Here is a 22,035-nt window from a genome sequence, read left to right as displayed (position 1 = left end):
TTTTTTGAGACAGGGTTTCTCTGTATAGCCCTGGCTGTCCTGGAACTCACTCTGTAGACCAGGCTGGCCTCGAACTCAGAAATCCACCTGCCTCTGAGTGCTGAGATTAAAGGTGTGTGCCACCACATCCGACTCTATTTGTTTAGTTTTTGAAACAGTCTCGTTGCCCAAGCCAACCCCAATCCTCTGATCTCTTTGCTTCAGTTTTCCAAGTACTGTAATTACATTTGTAAGCCACTTACCTGGTTCTGTCACAGAGTTTAAAAGATAGATAAATAGGGGCTGGGGTATTTGCTGATCATGTACAGAACCCTGGATTCCAGCCCCATCATAAAGCCAGTATAGTAGAGCAGGAAGGATCAGAAGCCCTCACTTGCTATACAGGAAGTGAGGCCAGCGTAGGCCACATAAGATCCTGTCTCAAAAGTCAATTAGATAGCAAGACATGGTTGTAAAGGCTGTAGTCCCAGCACTCTGGGAAGCACAGGCAGGCGAGTGTGAGCTTCAGCCCCTGCCTGGTCAGAGTGTATTCAAGGATGCCTGGCAATTTAGTAAGACCTAACCTCAAAATAAGAAAAGCAAAGAGGTCAGAGACCACAGCTCTATGGCAAAGCATCTACCATTTTTAAAGGCCTAGACTCAGTCCTGAGTGCTAGGGAGGGGGAGTCTACAAGCGCTACAGATAAAGCGGAGGGTGAGAGCCACTGGCCCCATCCTGGGCCTCTCAGGCTTGCTTTCTCTCCCTTTGCTTTGGCTGAAGGGAGTTTTATAACCCACAAGTGAGTATTTCCTTACTTCCTTCAAACTCCTGCTGTTGGGCTGGCTGCTTTTGGACTAGGCTGGCCTTTCTCTTCCTGCAGGCACCACGGCTATTCACTTCTTCCTGAGCCTGCACCCAGCTGTAACAAGCAGTTTTCCCAGCCCTAGCACCTTTGAGGAGATTCAGTTCTTCAATGGCCCTAATTACCACAAGGGGATCGACTGGTGAGCCTGGGTCCCCTTGCTTGTTCCTCAGAGCAGCACTGCCTTCTCCAACAGATAACCAGCCTTGCCAGCTCACAAAGTCTGGGCTTGCCACTGAGATCTCTTTTCTCTGCTTCTCTCTAGGTACATGGACTTCTTCCCTGTTCCTTCCAATGCCAGCACTGATTTCCTGTTTGAAAAAAGTGCCACCTACTTTGACTCGGAGGTCGTTCCACGGCGGGGGGCTGCCCTTCTGCCAAGAGCCAAGATCATCACTGTGCTCATCAACCCGGCTGACAGGGCCTACTCCTGGTACCAGGTATGTCTCAAGTGAGGGACACACTGGGCCTTCAGGGAGAGGTGGAGAGGGTAGCTCCTGCTAGAGACACAGAAAGGAATGAGCATCGGGAAACTAAACTAGTCCTTAAGGAGAGGTACCAATGCTGTTGTCACCAGACAAGAGTATGGCCAGAACCATTGTCAAATGAGCACCTTGTCCCTTTGTGTTTTCTGTCCTGCAGCACCAGCGAGCACACGGAGACCCCATTGCTCTGAACTACACCTTCTACCAAGTGATTTCAGCTTCTTCTCAGGCCCCTCTGCTACTTCGATCCTTGCAGAACCGTTGTCTTGTTCCTGGCTACTATTCTACCCACCTTCAACGCTGGCTGACTTACTATCCCTCTGGACAGGTACAGTCTCCCAAAAGCCGTTATTAGGGTATCCCATCCCTTCCTCCCAGTCTTCTTAAGAATTGAAAGGGAGCCGCATCCCTGTCCCTTCAGTTGCTGATTATGGATGGGCAGGAGCTTCGTGTCAACCCGGCAGCCTCAATGGAGACCATCCAGAAGTTCCTGGGTGTCACCCCCTTTCTGAACTACACGAGGACCCTCAGGTGGGAAGGAAGGTTTTATGGGGAAAGGGAAAGAGGTTCTGTTAGGAAGAGACCTCTCTCCCTGTGGGCAAGGAGGGTTGGGTGCCTTTGTGTACCCCTTCTCCCTGACACCTAATGGCCTGTTGCTTTGAGTAGGTTTGATGAAGATAAAGGATTTTGGTGCCAGGGCCTTGAAGGTGGTAAGACTCGTTGTCTTGGGAGAAGCAAAGGCCGGAGGTACCCAGACATGGACATGGAGGTAAGTGGAACCTGGGTTACAGCTGCCACTCCACCGCCAGGGTCTGACCTTGCTGTATCTTTTACTATTTGTTTCTCCTCTCACTTTTTTCTCCCATCAGTCTCGCCTTTTCCTTACGGATTTTTTCCGGAACCATAATTTGGAGCTATCGAAGCTGCTGAGTCGGCTTGGCCAGCCAGCCCCCTTGTGGCTTCGGGAAGAATTGCAACATTCCAGTGTGGGCTGATGCCCCAGTCTTTCTTTACCAGCAAAAAGCCTGCTAACTTCACTGAGGGGCAAGCCTTAGAGCAGAACCCACAGGGGGATTAACATGGCCTGACCCCTTACCCCTCTACCTCAGTGGCCCCCAGGATTGGAATGGCTGAAAAGGGAGGGGCATCCATCTCTTTCCCATAGTTTTGGGACCTAATAAAGGGGCTTCCCTTGGCATCCCCCCATGGTACTAGGTACCTTTGACCTATGAACCTGGGAGGTGAGGAAGAGGGTCCTGGGAAGGGGTAAGAAGACTATATTCAGTGGTTTCCTTCCTCGTGCCCAGCAGTTTACCTGTCAATGCCTACCCCTGAGAGGCCCCTTTGCTATGGCCTCTTTAGTCAAGACAGTGGGATCTACCTGTGGCCTGGCCTCTCTAATGTCATTCACATTGAATGGGGATGAGGTCAGACAGTTGCTCATAGAGCCATATATGAGCCCTAGCTGTGGGCTAGAAATGTCCTTAATAAACATTCTTATTTTTCTGTTTTGTCTGCTTCATTGCAGTGGGGGAAAACAAACCCTAGACTACAGCAGGTATCAGCTGTCTTTTCACAGCTCTTCTACACAAGGAAGAAGGCAAAGACCCAGAAAATAGAGTAAAAAAGGAGTTTATATATTTATAAATGCCAAATAAATACCAGAGGCCACCCAACGCCCTCTCCCAGACAAAGCTGTCTCCCCCAACCCTAGACTTCTAAGGTCTGAGACATCTTGGCCCCAAGCTACAGCCCAAGAGCAGCTGCCAGTCTGGGCTACAAGGGAATTGAGTGGGGATGATCTGTCCAGCCAAGAGTCGCCTGACCCTCTGTGTGAGGGCTCCCCATAGCCACAGGCCTGTGTCCCTAAATAGGGCCCTACAGGGACCAGACTCAGGGGGAGAAGGTGGTTATCTCCAGAGAGACCCGCTGCCACAACTCCTTGGTCTGTTTGCTGCGTTTGAGGTTCTGTAGGATGTCGTTGAACTGCATCATGCCCATGGGTGTCAGGCAGAAGGCGCTGCGAGCGCTGCGGATTGCATTCACAAAGTCGTCGTAGTCGGCAGGAGTCAGGTGAATTAAGCGGTGATGGATGTACTGGAGGGTGGGTTGGAGGGGAATCAGCACAAAGCACACACAACCGGGGCCCCCCCTTACATGCTGAGGGATCTGGTCCAACTGCCCAGGAGGTGTTCCACCCTTCTCCATACTTCCTGAGTTATCACCTGCATGTATGCCTGCTGACAGCGCTGCACCAGTTGATGGAAGGCCGGGGCTCGAAGGTGGTTGTGGGCATGAATGGGGTTCAGCCGCTGCAGCGTCTCCATGACGATCTCCTGCAGCACAAACGGGCTCAGCACCCCCTTGGCTGCCCCCACACAGAACTGGTGCACGTAGTTCACTCCTGAGGGGCAGGGGAGGGGCATGAGACGGGGGTGGCCACCTCTGCCCTAGGGACCCACTTATATATATCTCAGCTCTAGCCTGACAGAGATCCACCCTCCACCCCAGGAGCTGAGGTAACCCTCCACCCCCCTGCGCTCGCACACATACCCGACAAGGCCTCAACTCTGAGCAAGAGCTAGGAAGGAGGTCTGGGATAGGAAGGGAAGGGAAGCAGGTCAGGGGGACAATGGTCCTGGGGAGGGGAGGTGTTACCCAGCTTTGCTGCCAGCCCCAGCAACCATTTGACATCATCAGTGTAAGGGGGGGAGCGGGAAAAGTTGTTGGGGTGATCGTTGTGTGCCCGGCGACCTAGCATCTCCAGTGCCAGCATCCCTAGGAAACACAGATGGGCACACAATCAGATATATCCTTCACCTTCTCCCCCATCCTGGTACCTGACCCACAGTAAACAAATGAAGAGCCCCTCACTTCACTCAGCTGTAGGTAGGAGTACAGAAAGGGACTTCTTACCAACACGGTAAGCAGCATGCAGATGGTGCAGGCTATGTGGATTGACCGGTTGACTGTGTGTCTCCTCTTCGGGTGGTGGAAAACCCCCGCTTACCAGAGGGCTGGGCTGTGTGGTCAGAGCAGGCAGTGAGGCACCCTGGATGGCTGGAAACGTAGATGCTGGATGGACACTGCTCACTGAGGGGAGATGGAAAGCCATGTGAGAGAAGAGGTGCAGGAGATATCCTCCCTCCCTCCCATGTCCAGCGCACCTCCCCTCCATTCACCTGTTCCCTGTCCCCGAAACTCACAAGCCACACTGGTGGGCAGTGGGAGCCCTGGTTCTGTGTGGTAAGGATGGACTGTGATGGGAGCCATGGAAGGGACAGGGAAAGATACAGCTGTGGCAGCAAGCGAGGGAGGAGTCACTGAGTAAGGGTACTGAGCCCCCAGGAATGCAGGATGCACACCCTATAGTAGATGGCAAAGGAGAGCAGATACTAAGCCTCATTAGGTAACAGACAGACATTCTTACATTTCTTACTTAGTTGCCTTGGTCTCCCATTTCCCACCACCTTACCAGGGCTCCTGGACAGCCCTGGTACACACCCAAAGTACTCCAACCCTATGAACTAGTGTTCTCCACATGCCCCACACCATCTGTGAAACACCAGACTCACCTGTGGGTATGCAGAGCTGGGCACAGGGAAGACGGCAGGCCGGGGCATATGAGGCATAGGGTGGGCAGGGTGAGCTGGGTGGGTGAGGTACTGAGGGCTGCAGGGCAAGTGGGGCTGGAGAGCAGTGTAGGGGTGCAGGCCAGGAGAGTGACCATGCCCCAGTCCTGGACCTGGATATAAACTGGACCCCACTGAGATGACTGGAACCACTGTGGCTGCTGCTGTCACTGCCGCCGCAGCCACTGTAACAGGTTCAGTCCCTGGGGCACCCCTACCCTCAGGGAGTCCCCGCCCAGCCTCCCCAGCGGCCCTCATCCCACTGCCACTACAGCTTGTAGCCCCTTCACGAGCTGTGGACGAGCCGCCTGCTGTCTCCTCATAAAGCCAGAACCACTGATGAGCAACCTCAAACAGCACTTCAGGGTATACGCCCCCACCCTTGGCTGCCTCTTCCACAGCCATGCAGGCCTTCTCCAACATCAGGTTATCCTGGAAAGGAGCAAAGCATTAGGGGGAGAGGCCCTACCCAGGAAGGAGGAGGACTGGCTGAGGGGGTATCAGAGGGCAAAGTCACTGACTGACTCACTGACTTTAACAGCAGTGAGAACTTCACACAGGCACCAAATAATTGTTCCCTCATGCACACCCAAAGCTCATCATTTCAACTCAGGAATCAGCCTGAGCCCTGAGTAGTCAGCCTTCCATTTGCTTGTGTGTTGTGATGGGAATGATCCTAGCTTTAGGATTATAGCAGAACGCATGCATACACACACATACACACAATAGAATACAACACATAGTATGTATTCCTAATTTGAAAATGGAAAACACTAAAATCAGAAACTTTTTGAACGGCAAGGCTCATTGATACCTCAAGAGGAAAATACCATGAAATATGCCTAAGTCAGTTGGTTGCCTGGTCTGCATGAGGCCCTGGATCCAATTCCTCTGCATGCATGCATGCATACATACATACATACACGAGAAAGAGGCCAAGAGACAAAAGATTACCTCCAGGATGTGTATGTAATTAACATATGAAATAAAAATTTCAAACCTAGCTTTGGGTTCCATCCCCAAGGTCACTCGGGTTTAAGAAAACACTCTGAAAACCTAAAATCCAAAACCCTTCTAACCTTGAACCTAACAGATACTCAACCTGTACTATGTGAAATGTTACAATGAGAGAAAAAATTAGATTCTTCATAAACTCCTGAATCTGACGGAATCAAGGGAAGGTCCCTAACCCGCAAATAATAGCACGTCTCAGCTACTCAGAAAGCTGAAGCCAACTGTAAGTTCAAGCTCTGCATAGACACTTAGACCTCTTGGAAGGGAGCGAGGGAGAGGAGGAAGGAGGGCAGGCTGCCAAGTCTGACAACTTGAGTTTGACTCCCAGGACCCACATGGTATAAGGAGAGAACAAACTTGAACAAGCTGTCCTCTGACCTCCACACACAATGTGGCACACACCCCCACTCCATCATGTACACACACGTACACACACACACACACAAATACATTTTTAGAGGAAAAATGTTCGGTGATGTTCCCCCATGCCCGGAGGGCTGAAAGCAGGAAGTACCTGTTCCTTGCACTGCACCAAGGCCCGCTGAATCTCATTGGGGTTCAGTGCGTGGGCATGAGGCAGGCAGCTTAGAGCCAGCTCTGCCGCTGCCCTCACCATGTTGGAGTCTCGTGCCCGTGACGCTCTGTCGGCCAGCGATGCGACCTCCGGGGGTGTCAGGTGCCCATCCCAGCATTCCACCAGTATAGTCAAGGCTGCACTGCCAATCTCCATGGCCTGCCCTTCAGAGAGAAGAACAGGGAGCACAGTGAGCACCTCTGGAGTTCTGGGGATGAGATCTTTCATCAGATCAGCAATGTCACCAAGACACAGCCTTCCTAGTCACCTCCATCCTGTATGCAAATCATGACATTGGATTTACCTGTAATCCAGGATACATGGGAAGAATAGGTACGAGAGAGCCAGTTAGGAGAGACAAAGTTATGCAGGCCTAGGGCATAAAGCCCAATCTCAAAGGCGCAAAGGTGCAGGTTGCGGTGAGGACCCTGGTGGCCTCCTGAGGAAGATGGATGTGTGAAAATGGAGGTGCTGCTGTTGCCCCCTGCCTTGATCAGAACTGTCTTCGCCAATTCGAAGTAGAAGTGTGCAGCTGCCTCTGACGGCTGATTGGGTACGTGGGGGGCATGACTCTCAGGGCGGCGGCCTTTGTAACACCTGACGGAGCAATGGGTTATGGACAGGGTTGGAGTCCCTTCAGAATGGAGTCCAACTAGGTTAGGTGGGACCAGGGTAAGTAAGGCTGTTGGGGGACAACAGTTGGGTCACACTAGGAATATGGTTTTAAGGATGGGTCTTTCTCTCTACTGACCTGCCAACGTCAACTGTCTTTGCCCGGGCCCCTCCACTGGCACTAGCCCGGCGGCTTCCACTGGAGGATGAAGAGCCCAGAGAGTCTGAGGAAGAGCTGCTAATGCTGTCACTGTCTTGTCCTCGACCCCAGGATGTAGGAGCCCAGCCCCCTCGAAGTGGCCGTCGGCTTAAGGTAGGAGAGCTGTCCGATGTGGTTTCAGGGGCACTGCTGTCAATGCTGGCCATGCCTAGTACCCCCAAAATGAAGTCAGTCTCCAGCCTCCAGGACTAGCGTTCCCTCCACGCCTTCCCATAGACTGTTGTACCTGTGTGTTTCTTTTTGGGCCGCCCTGGAGAGCCCCAACCTCGACCATTATAACCTCCACGACTGCCAAGTGCTAGGCGGCTAGGAACCTTCCCCTCCGGCCGTGGAGTCAAAGCTGCCTCAGGTGGGAGACCTTCACAGGGGGAATGTGGGGAACTTTCTGAAGGAGAAGATAGAACACTGGGGTGAGCCCAGGAAAGGGCACAACCTGACTGGACCACCTACCCGCCCTACCCAGTTCCCCCACCTCACCGGGCACATTCTTCTCTGTGAAGCCCTCAGCGGGACCTGGCCCAGCCCCTGCCACATTCCCTGGCTGAGCAGGCCCTGCAGAGCTTGAAGTCAGTGGCTGCAGGGCTCCGGGAGCAGATGGGGCCCCGTGCTTTGAAGGAGATCTCTGGTTGGCTGTGGCTGGCCGGCTAGATGAGTAGAAAGAACTCAGGGTCTGTGGCTTATGTGTCTGGCTTTCTCGGTCCAAGAGTTTGTCTAGGATCTGGAGAAGAGACAAGCAGTAACATGACGTCCTTTATTTCCTGAATTTTGTTATCTTCCTTTCTTCTTGAAGCAGCCTAATGCTACCTCCTCAGAAAGTCTTCCCCAGCTGTAACTACAGGATAACCTCCCAGCTTCCATGTCTTGGAATCTTCCGTAACACTTACCTGAGGACTGAACACACTGATAGTCAATACACATTGAAATAAATGACTCATTGACTTTATGCTCTCTGCTTCTCTTCTTCCACCTCATGCCCAAGCACACCTATAAGAACCATTGGTCTCTTGTTCTTTATGAGAAGTCTCCAAAATTCCCTACTTACCTCCTACACACAGACCAGTACTTTGGTCATTGTACTGGAAACTTGTGAGAAAGATTGTGACATTTCGCTCACTCGCTGCCTGGCAAAAACCCAGTATCTCACTCAGTCCCTTACCTTCTTGAGCTTGGCCTGGTCATCCTTGTAGGTGATCATGAGTGCTAAGGCCAGGTCACCCTTCTCCCGACGTGTGCCTTCACATAGGAGGGGATGTTCTGCCTCACTCACTGTTGTCTTCATGCCTGTGAGGAGGGCCTCTTGGGATTAGTGTTTATAGTTCCAAAGACACCAGAAACAGACAAGCTAGGGCCAGCTACCAGTTCATGAGAAAAAAGTCCCCACTGCCTACATCCAACCTTTTCAAGACCTTTGCAACCTGTTGTTCTATTCTACTGGAATTAAAGGTGTGTCTTACACACCCAGGTACATCTAACTTCTTGTTTGATTGCTTGCTTTTGTTGTTGTTGATGATGATGTTTTTGAGACAAGATCTCATGTAGCACAGGCTGGCCCCAAACTTGCTATGTAGCCAAGTATGAAAATGAACTCCTGACCCTACTGCCTCCACCTCCCAAGTGCTGGGAGTATAGGCATAACCATCATATCTGGTCTTAGAACTGAGTGTGTGCCGGACAATTTCCTCTCTACAGCTTCCCCATCTTTTAGTCAACATTACATAATTGGTAACCTCCCTGAGGCCTTCCTTTAGATTTTTCATTTGCTGTCCTTTAAAACACCCACCACATGTAACACATACACATTTAAGTTTTAGTTATTTTTATGTATGTATGTGTTTTGCTTACATGCATGTGTGTACCATGTGCTTAATGTGCCCATGGAAGACAGAAGAGGTCACTGCATCCCTTGGAAAATGGAATTACTTATAGTTAGCTATCCTGAGGGTCCTGGGAACTAACCTGGGATCCTTTAGAAAAGCAGTAAGTGCCGTTAGCTGCTGGGCATCTCAGACCCTCTCTAGATACTGTGTAATAAGCAATGACCAGTTGCTTCCCACATGTCATCTTGACTTTCCCATCACAGCTCAAGGCCTGGACCAGGCTTTGCTCATGAACATGCTCAAGACAAAACACGTACCTAAGGCAGCAACTGCTGCTTCAAATCCTAGCTCCTCATCTCCAGGCATCTCATTAGTCCAGTTTCGACTTGGGGGCCGGGAACCCGTGAGAGAAACCACTAGATGGAAATTGGGTTAAGTCAAGCAAACCAAAGTACCTCAGAAAAAACTGCAAAGGAATCTAAGACTGTCATCATCCAAGACCTACCCAGGAAGCTGCCTGGTGGGTCCTAAAGATGACTCTGATAGAGCCTTAGAACTTTTAGTTTTCCTTTAAAAACAAAACAACAACAAAAAGCCCTCCCCTATCCACCCCCCCAAGTTCTCCACTTACTGTAGGGCATTATACCTGGAGCACAGAGAACATCAAAGATGAAACTGGCCAACATGAGGGGCAAGACAGGCCGATAGTCACACAGTGTACCCTCCCGAAGTTCTTCTGCCCGGCACCGAATGGTGCTCATTTCACTGGGGCCGCGAGGGATCTTCTTGAGCAGAGCAGCTACCTCAGATTCCTGATATGCCAACTTTACCTGAGAGTACAGCAAGGAGCTCAGACCTCCTACACCTCCATGGAGATCAAGGCATAAGACTCTGAAACGAGTAAGGAGAAGACAAGAGAACCTCTGACCTCCAAGGCCTTGGTTGAAGCAGGAGGCCGCTGTAGCTCCAGCGCAAACATGCCAACTCGGAAGGCCAGGCTGTGGTGCTCGGGGCGCTCACTAAGCACTGTCAACAGGAAGGCTGCTTTGGTCAGAGTGTTGGTAGCCACCCAGGTCTGACGGCTTGTGGACACCTTGTTTTTCTTGCCCTAAATGGGAAGTGCAAAGAGTTGGACAAATGAGACTGTTTTACCTCAGTGGAGATAGAAGGAAGCTCTCACTTGGGGTGGGGAATAGGAGCAAGGATAAGTAGGGCCTGGAAAGCAGAGGAAGGAGGTCTCTCTCACCTTGGCAGGGGGCGGCTCTACCTTGAGGTCAGGTGGGTTGGCTAGCAGGTCCTGGGCAAGCTCCACAGTGAGGCGGGAGGCCTCATTGCTGTAGCCATGGGCATGCAGGGCCTCAGCGCAGGCAAACAACACCTACAGGACACAGGACCGAGAGACTGTAAGCCTTCGCTTGGAGTGCATTATACTTGATTACATAGCACAATATTCCTAAAGCATGGCACTGGGTGCCATGGTGACCCTGAGCAGACCATAGGAGTTCAGTCTGGTTACAGACACCACTACCATTCAACATGGCATAACACGTATTGCTGAAAAAGGCCAAAAGAGGGAGCAAACGAATAGGATAACTCATAGGGACTTGGGACAGAAGAGCACTGCTACGCTTATCTGTGAAAGTGGGGGTTATCTCAGGTACACTAGGCTAGGAAGGCCAGCAGAGGCTGTGGGGAGCTAAGAGAGAGACTTTTTTTTTTTTTTTTTTTTTTTNCTGTCCTGGAACTCACTTTGTAGACCAGGCTGGCCTCGAACTCAGAAATCCACCTGCCTCTGCCTCCCAAGTGCTGGGATTAAAGGTGTGTGCCACCACTGCCCAGCAAGAGAAAGACTTCTAAGAAGACAAGGTCTGTTTTATTTGAGGCAGGGTCTCACTATGTAACTCAAGCTAGCCTCCAACTTGAGATTCTCCTACGTCAGCCTCCAGAGTGCTGTGGTAAGAAGCATCTGCCACCACACCTGGCAGGGAGGGGTTCTAAGTTCAACAACCTTGTGCCCCTATCTCTCAGAACTTTAAGGTCTCTGAGAGCTAAGCAAGCCTGGTGAGAAGATTGTTCCAGGCAGAAAGGCCAATCTGCACTAAGTATGTAAGCAGGAGGGAGCATGGCAGACCCCAGGAATAAGTGAAGTACAGAGAGGGGAAAGACAAAGTCAAATAACACTGGAGAGGCTAGCAAAGATCAGACAGGGTGGAGCTCACAGGCCACGCCAGGGACCTTCAGTTTTACTCTAAGGACAGCAAGCGACCACTGAGGACTCTGAAGTAGCACACTGACACAACAGCTGAGAAGTACCCAGTAGAGAGGGCAACCGTAGACCAGGAGGTTATGATACCCTACAGAATGTAAAGTCATGCTAGCGATCTGGACACTTCCGGCCAGATCCATGGGGCCCCTCTTAGTCATTTGAAAAGAACACCCCACAGTCCCTCTCTCCTTCAGCCCCTCACCTCCATTCGGCTCTCCTGTTCCAGTGGCTTCAAACCAGCAAACAGGTCATGTTCCTCCCCAGTCCCGCCCTCCGCCTTCTCCTCCTCGCCTCCAGCCCCATCCTGGGCATTCAGGTAATATGCTTGGTAGTCGTCATCCTCCTCTCCAACTGCAGGAGCTGTTTCTTTGGTTTTGTGTAGCCCACTGCCACTGTCGTCTGTTGAAGGGAGGTCATCTCGGGTACAGACCTCCCCAGGCAGCAGACCAGGGTGGTCTACAGAGGCTGTGGGAGGCTCAGGCCCTTCTGAAAAGTATACACCAGCATCTTCCTCATAAGTATCTGGGGGCTCAGGAAGGAAGGTGGAAGGTCCTCTGGAGCCAACGGAGGAAGGACAGGGTGGAGGGCTCTCAGGGAATCCACCAAAGGTGCTGGCCTCTGCACCCAGGGCCAGGCTGCTGTCATCCAGGCTCATCTCTGCCAGGTCTGGTTCCAGGGAGCTGTCTTCACTGCTTAGCCGCCGTTTGCTCCCACTGCCTGCTGAGCTCTTGCCCCCGCTGCCAGTTCCCCCGAGTACCTTGGCTTTGCCCCCACTTGGACCCATCTTATGCAGAGCCTTATCTCCTTCTGCAGAGAGGCGGCGGGGGCCCCGCTGTGAGGAGATCCCCTCACCCAATCCTTTGCGTTTGGCCCCAGGTTCCTTGGGCCTCACAGCTGGCTCAGTAGGAAGAGGTCGGGGCCGGGACTCTTCCAGGCCCCCAGATCTAGACGCTCCTGGCCTAGCAGGCAGGGCCCGGGCCCAGCACAGGGCTAGCTTCCGGTCAGTGCCACTGTAGGTAACACCAGGAAGAGGATAAGCCTCTTCCCAGTTAAAGTAGCAGGCCTCCACAGCTGGCCGGAAGCCAGGGAAGAGCCTCTCTAAGGTCTTCTTGTGCTGGCCCCGCTTGACATTCTCAATCACCTTCAGTTGCCACTGACGCAGCTGTGCACACAGTTCCCGGCGGCTGTGGGAACAAAGGGCAGGAGGCTGTTAGAGGGACGACAAGCAGTCTGCACTGAGAGTGGAAAGAAGGAGATAAGCAGGAAGGAACTCTCCCTCAGAGAAAGATATAAACAAGGGCACAGTGAGGAGGGCCTGCTCTTTTTGAGCCAGCACTATAAGACAGTCCAACAGTCATGGAGTTTGGAAAGTGAATCCTTTTTAGGGAAGGGGAAGAAGAAAGCCTGTTAGAAACAGGACGCACAAACCTCTAGTAGTAACCTCAGTGCTCAGCACTTCCCATTCCCCTAGGTGAGAAAGCCCTAGACTCAAGCAGACTGTTCAGTGTGCAGGCTGTCCTGGGCTGTCCTTGTCAGAACACAGTACTCCTGAGGAGGACTCACCGCTGAGGGCTGAGGGCAGGGTCCAGCACAGCCAGCCTCCAGAGGGTAACCATCTCGTCGCACATACTTGCACATGCATGGGCTGCTACCTCTGACTGCCCATTGCTACGGCCTGTGTGACCACTGGCACTGCTGTGTGAAGCTGAGGTGCGCACACTATACCACCAGCCTGTTATCTGGAGGCAAAGAGAGATGTAAGGTACATAAAAGCTCAGAAAAATCTAAAAAGCCCTTACCCTCCTCTGTGTTCCTGTCAGAATAAAAAGAGAATAAGATGAGAGAAGGAAAGAAGGAACCACCACAAAGCTCCCCCATCCTGAGGTGTTACCTGTTCATAGGTGAGGCACTGGTCAGTGAGTATTTCCAGCAAGGGGGCAGCATTGCTGTCCCTTCGCTTGAACATCTCTCGAACAATGCTAAGCAGGTTCCAGACACCCTCAGGCTCTCGACCCCTCAGAGGCCGCAGCAGACATGCCCATTCAGCAGCAGCAGGAGGTTCCGTGGAAGAGAGATACATAGAGTTTACATCACTGTAAAAGGAACAGAGAAGGTGACTAAGGTGGGGCTGCTGACTGAAGGAGGTAAAAACAGCAGGGCTTTGACCTAAAGGGGATTCTGACCCAGAATACAGAGTAGAGGGGGAAAGACAAAATCCTTCTTCACCTTTCTCTGCATCTGTGTCAGTATGATCAACCAAAGGAAGAAAAATAACTCTGGCTCTACGCAAATAGGAAATCACTGACTGTCCAAGGTCATTATCAACCATTGAGTCATCACTGAAGCCCATGCTCAGGTACCATGCCCATCACTGATGCCCATGTGCAGGTACCATGCCCATCACTGAAGCCCATGCACAGGTACCGTGCCAGTGCAGTGATGAGATGGAAGAAAGATTACCAGTGGCTTAAGGAAGGTATGTACTCACCACAGATTTAGTGTGCAATTTACCTGAAGACCACAGGGGAGGGGCCACAGAACTTATGTAGTGTCTTCTTTATGTTGTCAGTGAGTGTTGACTCATCCAAATACCAAGTGCTCTGGTCTGAAGCTGAGGGCCCTGCTGTAGGGTCTGCGGATGACAGGCAATCAGTTATCTATTGCTAAGGACCCAGACTCACCTAACAACAGGGAGCCGTTAGGAAGTGGTCCCCTGTGCTAGCAGCTCCCCTGCTTTCCATCTCAACACACTCACCCGGAGCCCCACACACTGTGTTGATGGCTGTGGACTGGGAGGAAAGGAGCTCGTCTAGAAGACGCTGGGCTGTGGGGAGAATCTGAGGGTGAAAGGACAAAGGCACAGAGAACAAGGCACAGGTGAATCCAAAGAGTCCAGGGTGAAGCAAGAAAGCTGAGAAGAAGGCTGAGGCGAAGCCTGAAAGCCAGCAGTGAGAAGATGTCCCAGCCTCACCCACCTGCTGAGGAAGCTCACTGATAAGGTACTGAGCAAATTTTTGAAGCTGGTCCCTTTGTAGCCGAGACAGGGACTCTGAGACTGGAGCCCGCAGGCAGACTGCAGATGCCTGAAGGAGCAAAGAACCATCTGAGGAAAGGTTTTGGAGCTGAAGCTGGGGAGAGATGGGCAGAGGGGAGGTAAAGGGGCTCACATTGTGGCCAGGCATGCAGCAGAGAAGGGAGGAATGGAGCGTAGGGTAGGGCCAGGATAAATTGGGAGGGCCTCACGTTGTGAATGCGGAAGAGGCAGAGGGCCACGACATGGGTGCACCATTTGGCCCCAGCCCCACAGGTACAGCTACAGGAAGTGACCCGGCAGCGGTCAAACATCACAGCTACATTGTAGGCCCCCTTGGGAGGGACCATCTGCGGTGGCACCACTGTGGCGCTCAGATGGAACCCTGGGGAGAAACAAGGGCAAGGTCAGAAGTAGCTGGCCAAGACCAAAGTCTCTGCTCTCCTCCCTAGACCCATATTGAAATACACAATCCACTCCACATGGGGTTTATGTTTGGTTGGTTGGTTGGTTGGTTGGTTGGTTGGTTGGTTTGGTTTGGTTTTTTTTTGGTTTTTTTTTTTTTTAAAGACAGGGTCTCTCTGTAACCTTGGCTGTCTTAGAACTCACTATGGAGACCAGGCTGGCCTTTGCCTCCTGAGTGCTAGGATTAAAGACATGTGCGACCTTGCCCAGCCGCAAAGGTCCTAATCTTCACCCAGTGATGAAAGGAGAGGTAACTCCAGGCACGCCGGAACTCTTACCTATCTGCAGTGGGTCTTTCACAGCCCTCATTCGGAACAGCTGATCCCCTCGCTGAAACTCATCCGCGCTGCCATTGGCTAGGCATGAATACAGACTGGGGAAAGAGGAGGACTTGGCCACAACCCAGCAAATAACCTCCCACAGACACTGAGAGACTACCATGCTCTAGGCAACTCTCTCTGCTAGCACTCCTTAGGAGAAAGCCGGGGCACTTTCCCGCCTCCCTTATCTTCCTCTTAGCAGTTCCAACTACAGTATCTCTTTTGTTCTGCAGAAAGCCCAGCACCAGTGTGAGATCTTAGAACTCCATGCCCGTTATCAGTATTCTGGACTCACCGAATGTCCTCTTCATTCTCAGGGAAGCTCCAAAAAGCAATTCGGAGTTGGAGTTGTTCTGGCACTGGAGGATAAACTTTCTCTACGACTTCAAATGGGATGTGAAATGCCACCTGCTTTGCTGACAGCTCCACCAATGGGATTACCAATCCATCTTCCAAAACACAGATTGGGATGGTGGAAGAGAAAGGGCCAGAATTATTTTGCAATAATTATTTGGAACCAGTGCCACACCCTGGGCACCTGTGCACGTGCGTGTGCACACACACACACACACACCCTCTTCTTGTAAATACACACACACATATATATTTGTTTGTTTACTTTTTTGTTTTTGTTCTTTAATACAGGGTTTCTCTGTGTATACCTGACCGTCCTGGAACTCACTCAGTAGACCAGGCTAGCCTTGAACTCAAGAGATCAGCCTGCCTCTGCCTCCCGAGTGCTGGGATAGCATATGCTATGACACCCAGCTATGTTCTTAAGTTTAAATGTTATATTTTTATTATATGTCTGTGTGTGACTTCGTGCGTGTGAGTATAGGAGCTTGTGGAGTGCAGAAGAAAGTGTCAGTTCCCCTGGAGCTGGGATTACAGGTGGTTGTCAGCCATCACACACAGGTGCTGGGAATTGAATGAAGGGCCAAGAAAATAGCAGCCAGCACTCAGCCCCCTTCTTGTTAGGTATGATGACCCTTAAACCTCCTTTTGGGAGAGGGGAGATGGGCATCACACAGTCAGGTGGCCAGCCCTGGCCCAGAACAGAAGATACCAGGGAGAGTCTAGGAAACTTCTGGCCAGATAGGTGTGTTCTAGGACTCGAGTGAGTGCTCCATCTCCTCACAGCCTCAGTACCGAGTTTCCCACATTCTCCATTTGGATTCCTATTACACTGCACTGTCTCTTTAGCATTCACCTCTGGCTGCCTTTTTACTTATCACCTTTTCTCTCAATGACTGCAGGGCCCCCACTAAGGAGGGAAGATGAGCCAGAACTCAGAATAATTAGGGACCCCAAGAGGCAAAAGAGCCTACAAGGCCCACAGAGTCTGACTTCTCATCCTCGAAGCCAGGGGGAGCTGAGTACCCCGGGGCACCTGGCTATTGTGCCTGAACTCCCCTGGAATGGGAAGGAGTTAGCACTTGAGGTTTTTCTACACTATTTTAACAAAAAGCAATAGTGATATAACAGACTACAGATCTCACAGCAAACAGTTACATTAGAAGATTGATTTAAAAAATCACAGAACAGAAAAGAACCTTTTAAAAACAACAGCAACCTTTTACGAGCAAACACCTGAAGGTGGCTGAGGAGGGCATGGGGAAGAAATGGTATATTCAGGCCAGATGTGAAGGTTGTTAAGGGAGGGTTAAGACCCTTCCAAGCTGTACAGCCAGATCCTCTCAAGAGGTTCGCAGGAAGGGAGGGAAGAAAGAGGGCAAAGATCTTAACCTATGCTGGACCACACCAACATGCTGAAACTCTTGCCCACCGTGTTGTTACTTCCTCCACAGTGAGCCAGCCCACATTCTCATATATAAAAAAGATTCCCATTGACGCTGCTGTGACCTGCACATGTGTGTGTGTGTGCGCGCGCGCACACACACACACAGGTGCTCTCTCTCTCGACAGAAGTTGAATACTACCCTCCCAGAAAGTGGCATAGGCGAATTCCTCTAGATCCTAAAGGGGCACCAGAAATCTCTGCAGCTTGCAGAACAGGTCTTTTGGAATGGCCTAGCTAGAACACATACATTAACCCTTTCAACTACTGAAGAAAGCCAGCTTGCACCGAGGCCCAGGGCAAAACCTGCCTTGGGCTGAGTAGGGGAAAGATTCTAAGCCTCTGGGTTTCTTTCATCTTTACTCTCCTTTCTACCCCCTCCAAAAGCAAAGTTCTCATAGCACTAACACATGACTACACATGATGATCAAGAATGAAGGAAACACAAAGGAAAGGTGCTTCATGAGGACAGCCCTCCTCAGACCTCAGATATAGAAGTCCAAGGCTCCACCCACTGGTCCCAGCCTTTGCTTCTAACAGATGCCAAGAGTCTGGTTTAACCCTATGAATTATAGCATCTCTTCTCACAGGCAAGTTCACTTCCACTTTCCTCTTGGTGGAATACTTTCTTGGTGCAGTTTATGGGGAGAGATTAACATCCTGGAAGCAAAGCAACCAATGCACCATCCCATAGAGTGACACACCTCACGTGATCACCTTTTGACAATCTGCGACTAACCACATTCTCTTCTGCCTACTTCTGGTATACTAAAGGCCAAATTCCGTTAAGCATTCTTAAAACAGAGAAGGGGTATTCTCCCGTATTTGGTCTCTAAGGCGTAACGGAATAACAAAAGATCTTTCTGGCCAAGCCAGGATGTTCTTTGCCACAACACAAGCTTATGTGAACGTGCGCGAGTGAGTGTATTCATTCTTCCTTCTGTCTCTGTCTCTGTCTCTCTCTCTCTCTCTCCTTTCCTCTCCTTTCTCCCCTCTATCTTTCTNCCCCCCCCCCACACACACACACACGCCCCCGCTCTGCTGTTAAGATGCCACCCCGTCCCTGGAAGGCCAGAGAAGCGAGTCCTGAAGTCTGCTCTAAGCTTGGGACAGCTCCCGGTCCGGACAGCTCCCAAGCAAGGCCCAAGCGGGACCAGCTTGCTCCCCTCCCCCTCGCAGTCTTCCCCGCTCATCCTCACCTCGCGTTCTGGTACCGCCACTGCCACCTCCGCCACCGCCTCCAGTGGGGGAATTGGGCCCCGCTGACTGTTTGCGCCATCCTCGCCAGTTCTGGCAAAGGCTCTCGGCCTCGGAAATGAACGAACAGAGTGAATCCTCCTCAAAGCGGTCGGAATCCTCAAACGAGAAGCGCTCGCCGTCCTCCCACTCCGCGAACATCAGCTCCATGGGGCCCGCACCCCCCGGGGCCGGGTCTCCCCCCGCGGATCCGGGGCCTGGGCCGCCGGCCGGGGACTGAGGGGAGGCCCGGGGCCTGAGGGGCGAGCCGGGGCTGGGGGTGGCCGGGGCGCTCAGGGCGGCCGTGCCGGGCAAGGATCTCGGGCCTGGGAGGGACACCGGGCCGGGCCTCACCCAACAGCGAGGTGCGAGCGGGGATTGTGGCCAGCCTGCGAGACTCGAGGCCGGGACGAAGCGCTGGGCGGCCAGGGCCTCTAGGCGGCTGCGGCGCCGCCTCCCCCATCAGCTGATCCGAACTTCCGGCCGCGCCGGCCATCGCTACTTCCGCCCTCGCGTGCTCGAGGACTGGACCGCGTACGGGCGGGTGTAGGGGACATGTGTGTGCACTGCCTGCAGTTTTCTCGAGCCCACTCTCACACACAGCTCCCAAAGGAATAGGAACAGGCCACAGATTCCAGCAATTACTTGGTACCCATAGTGTCCCCAAAGAAGAAGTGGACACCGTTCACATCGAGAATCGCAGGCTGTCAGGGGACCGTGCAGTGACCATTGGATAGGTTATTGTCACGCTTCGGGGATAGGCCTAGGCCGCATTGCCTTCTGGGAGTTGCAGTCCAAAGCCTATAATCCAGCCACTTTAGCTTTCTAAAGGGGAGCGCCAGGAAAGAAAGCATTTGATTTCAGGAAATGGATGGATGTCCTTTTCCTCCGTACTGCTTTTGAATCTGGGGATTTTTAATCTGCGAGTGTGCGTGTGCGCGCGCGATGAAGACCTTTTATCAGTATAGTGAAGTCCGTGGATGCCTTCCACCATGCCTGATTGTTTATGAATTACACAGTAATTAGGTTTAAATACAATTATTGAGACATATAAAACAAACGTGTTACATAGTACATTTATACATTAAAAGCCAAGATTGGCAGGTTATTTAACTCTTACATTTTTGGTTGTGAACCCAGCCTTTGTTGGCTGAGCCACCTCTTCAGCCTCTGCAGGGTATTTATTTTTTTTTTTTGTTTTTTGAGACAGGGTTTCTCTGTATAGCCCTGGCTGTCCTGGAACTCACTCTGTAGACCAGGCTGGCCTCGAACTCAGAAATCCGCCTGCCTCTGCCTCCCGAGTGCTGGGATTAAAGGTGTGCGCCACCACGCCCGGCTTGCAGGGTATTTAATTGATAATGTTTGCCTAGCATTTACAAGGCCCTGGGTTCTATGCCACCACCCACCCACCCTTGATTATTTTATATGGACACTAATGCTACTGTCGATTGTATCATTTAACCCTGACTAAAATGCTAAATTTCAGCTGTGGCTAGATATATTTCTCCTCATCCCAGTTGACAGACATATTAGGCTAATAGGAATCTACTGACCCTCCTTAGTCTAAAGTATCCAAAACACTGAATTTCTTCATGTAACTAAAAGACCCAGCTTGCAGAACCAGGCAGTTATAGTGGAATACACGACTATGGGGAAATCTAGCTATTGAGAGATGAGGAAAGACCCCTCTTCACTGCAGTAATTATCACACCTAGACCATGGAGAACTCTCATTTCTATACCACAGTAATACTATCAGTTATACAATAATACAGCCAGGCGGTGGTGGCGCACGCCTTTAATCCCAGCACTCGGGAGGCAGAGGCAGGCGGATTTCTGAGTTCGAGGCCAGCCTGGTCTACAGAGTGAGTTCCAGGATAGCCAGAGCTAAACAGAGAAACCCTGTCTCGAAAAAAACAAACAAACAAACAAACAAACAAAAAAAACCTATTAGCTACTAAGAAAAGGCTAATTTGATTGTGCCTGGAGGGGCAGAACATATATAAAATCTCACACAAATTATTCCTACTACCAGAGGACAGGAGATACCATCAGCAAACCAGAAAATGTAAGACAAAAACAAAACAAACAAACAAACAAAAAACAGTAATTTACAATGAATTGCCCACCAAATCTTAGTCATACCACTTGGGAGAATTAAGCGGAAAGTCACTGAAATATTGAGACATGATAATCTACCCGATTATTTAATAGAAAAAGAAATTAGTTGCCAGAGGGGACGTGAAAAAAATTACCTTCAAATTTCTTAGGTAAAAGTTAATGACCAAATTTATAAATAGTACTGCTTACTTATACATTAAGCAAGACTGGGCAGAGTATTTAAATCATTGGTAATTTTTACTTTTAATTTTCTTTTGGGGGGTTTTTGTGACATGTTTTCACTGTGTAGTCCTTGCTGTCCTTGAATGCTTTTTAGACCAGGCTGGCTATAATCCATAGACCTGCCTGCCTCTGTGCTGGATTAAAGGTGTGAGCCCACAACCAGGCTGTTTGCTTTTTTTTTTTTTTTAAGCAACTTTTTAAAAAAAATTATTTTTGTTTTGTTTTGTTGAGGCTCTCTTTATGGCATTGCTCAGAGATCTGCCTGACTGCCTTCTAAGTGCTGGGGAAAAAAAGGCATGTACCAATGTCTTGGTTAGGGTTTTACCGCTGTGAACAGACACCATGACCAAGGCAACTCTTATAAGGACAACATTTAATTGGAGCAGGCTTACTGGTTCACAGGTCCAGTCCATTATCAAGGCAGGAACTGACAGCATCCAGGCAGGCATGGTGCAGGAAGACCTGAGAATTCTACATCTTCATCTGAAGGCTACTAATGGAAGACTGACTTCCAGGCAGCTAGGATGAGGGTCTTAAGCCCACTCTGACAGTGACACACCTATTCCAACAAGGCCACATATCCATATAGTGCCACTCCCTGGGCACATATACAAACTGTCAGAACCACCATATCCAAGTTTTTTTTATCGTACATATCTGTCTCTAAGTGCACTGGAAGGCCCCAGGAAAGGCTATCAGTATCTATCTGTCTCTAATTGCACTGGAAGGCCCCAGGAAAGGCTATCAGGCTCCCTGTACTAGTTGCAGGAAGCTGAGGCAGCTAGGATGGTCACTGTGGAACCCAATGCCAGTCCTCTACAAAAGTAGCAAGTACCCTTAAATGCTAAGCCAGCTCTCAAGCCCCTAAGGATATTAACTGTACAAATAAAATCATATGTATCTACAGAATCTCTGGGTATCAGTATATGCACTTGCTTCAGTAAGCACTTTGGACAGACTATTTGTGAAGTATGCCCTCACTGAATACAGCTGATGGTAAAGAGGCTCTGCATACAGACTTCACTGCTACTTATGTATCTAAAAGCCAAAGGACTAAATGATGTAAAGGACTTGAAAGGCAACAAAAGACATTCAGACTTGCTCATCAAAAGCATATTTGGACTGGGCAGTGGTGGCATATGCCTTTAATCCCAGCACTTGGGAGAAAGAGGCAGGCGATCTCAGAGTTGAGACCAGCCTGGTCTACAGAGTGAGTTACAGGACAGCTAGGAATACACAGAGAAACCCTGTCTCAAAAAAGAAAAAAAAAAAAAAAAACCAAAACAAAACAAAAGAAAGGAAAGGAAATGAAGAGCATCCCAGGAAATAAAGAACTTCCAGGGTTTGGGGAGATTATAGAGCCCAAGAAAGAACGTGCTCA

At 50.6% G+C, this 22,035-nt stretch overlaps 2 protein-coding genes across 7 annotated transcripts in view; one reads left to right on the top strand and one right to left on the bottom strand.

Annotated features, from left to right (window-relative positions):
* Nucleotides 1-2,833, top strand: part of Ndst2 (N-deacetylase and N-sulfotransferase 2) — a 10,933-nt gene extending 8,100 nt beyond the window's left edge. The window contains exons 10-15 of the mRNA XM_021181784.2: nucleotides 861-984; nucleotides 1,108-1,282; nucleotides 1,485-1,655; nucleotides 1,749-1,858; nucleotides 1,994-2,096; nucleotides 2,197-2,833. Of these exons, the coding sequence (XP_021037443.1) occupies nucleotides 861-984; nucleotides 1,108-1,282; nucleotides 1,485-1,655; nucleotides 1,749-1,858; nucleotides 1,994-2,096; nucleotides 2,197-2,322 (809 nt within the window). The 3' untranslated portion in view covers nucleotides 2,323-2,833. The remainder of the gene's footprint in view (nucleotides 1-860; nucleotides 985-1,107; nucleotides 1,283-1,484; nucleotides 1,656-1,748; nucleotides 1,859-1,993; nucleotides 2,097-2,196) is intronic.
* A 110-nt stretch (nucleotides 2,834-2,943) lies between these two features.
* Zswim8 (zinc finger SWIM-type containing 8) lies at nucleotides 2,944-18,774 on the bottom strand. Of its 6 annotated transcripts, none has more exons than XM_021181276.2 (26): nucleotides 18,276-18,774; nucleotides 15,574-15,727; nucleotides 15,237-15,331; nucleotides 14,706-14,878; nucleotides 14,438-14,545; nucleotides 14,218-14,299; nucleotides 13,974-14,094; nucleotides 13,354-13,555; nucleotides 13,026-13,201; nucleotides 11,665-12,646; nucleotides 10,443-10,574; nucleotides 10,125-10,304; nucleotides 9,843-10,026; nucleotides 9,514-9,612; nucleotides 8,536-8,660; nucleotides 7,857-8,097; nucleotides 7,606-7,764; nucleotides 7,299-7,527; nucleotides 6,852-7,144; nucleotides 6,488-6,711; nucleotides 4,903-5,391; nucleotides 4,534-4,693; nucleotides 4,244-4,420; nucleotides 3,986-4,105; nucleotides 3,553-3,731; nucleotides 2,944-3,424 (listed from the first exon to the last, which is right to left on the bottom strand). In XM_021181276.2, the coding sequence occupies exons 1-26, from the start codon at nucleotides 18,481-18,483 to the stop codon at nucleotides 3,221-3,223; spliced, it is 5,496 nt and encodes a 1,831-aa protein (XP_021036935.1). In that variant the 5' UTR covers nucleotides 18,484-18,774; the 3' UTR covers nucleotides 2,944-3,220. The 6 variants fall into 6 exon arrangements, with proteins under 6 accessions (XP_021036935.1, XP_021036936.1, XP_021036930.1 ...); XM_021181277.2 differs by having other exon boundaries at nucleotides 10,464-10,574; XM_021181271.2 differs by having other exon boundaries at nucleotides 3,553-3,663; nucleotides 4,510-4,693; nucleotides 18,276-18,725.
* Nucleotides 18,775-22,035: the final 3,261 nt, after the last annotated feature.

Source organism: Mus caroli, chromosome 14 (genome assembly GCF_900094665.2).
Source record: "Mus caroli chromosome 14, CAROLI_EIJ_v1.1, whole genome shotgun sequence".
Taxonomy (NCBI): domain Eukaryota; kingdom Metazoa; phylum Chordata; class Mammalia; order Rodentia; family Muridae; genus Mus; species Mus caroli.
Note: the sequence above shows the minus strand (reverse complement) of the source record. Positions and strands in the feature narration are given on the sequence as shown.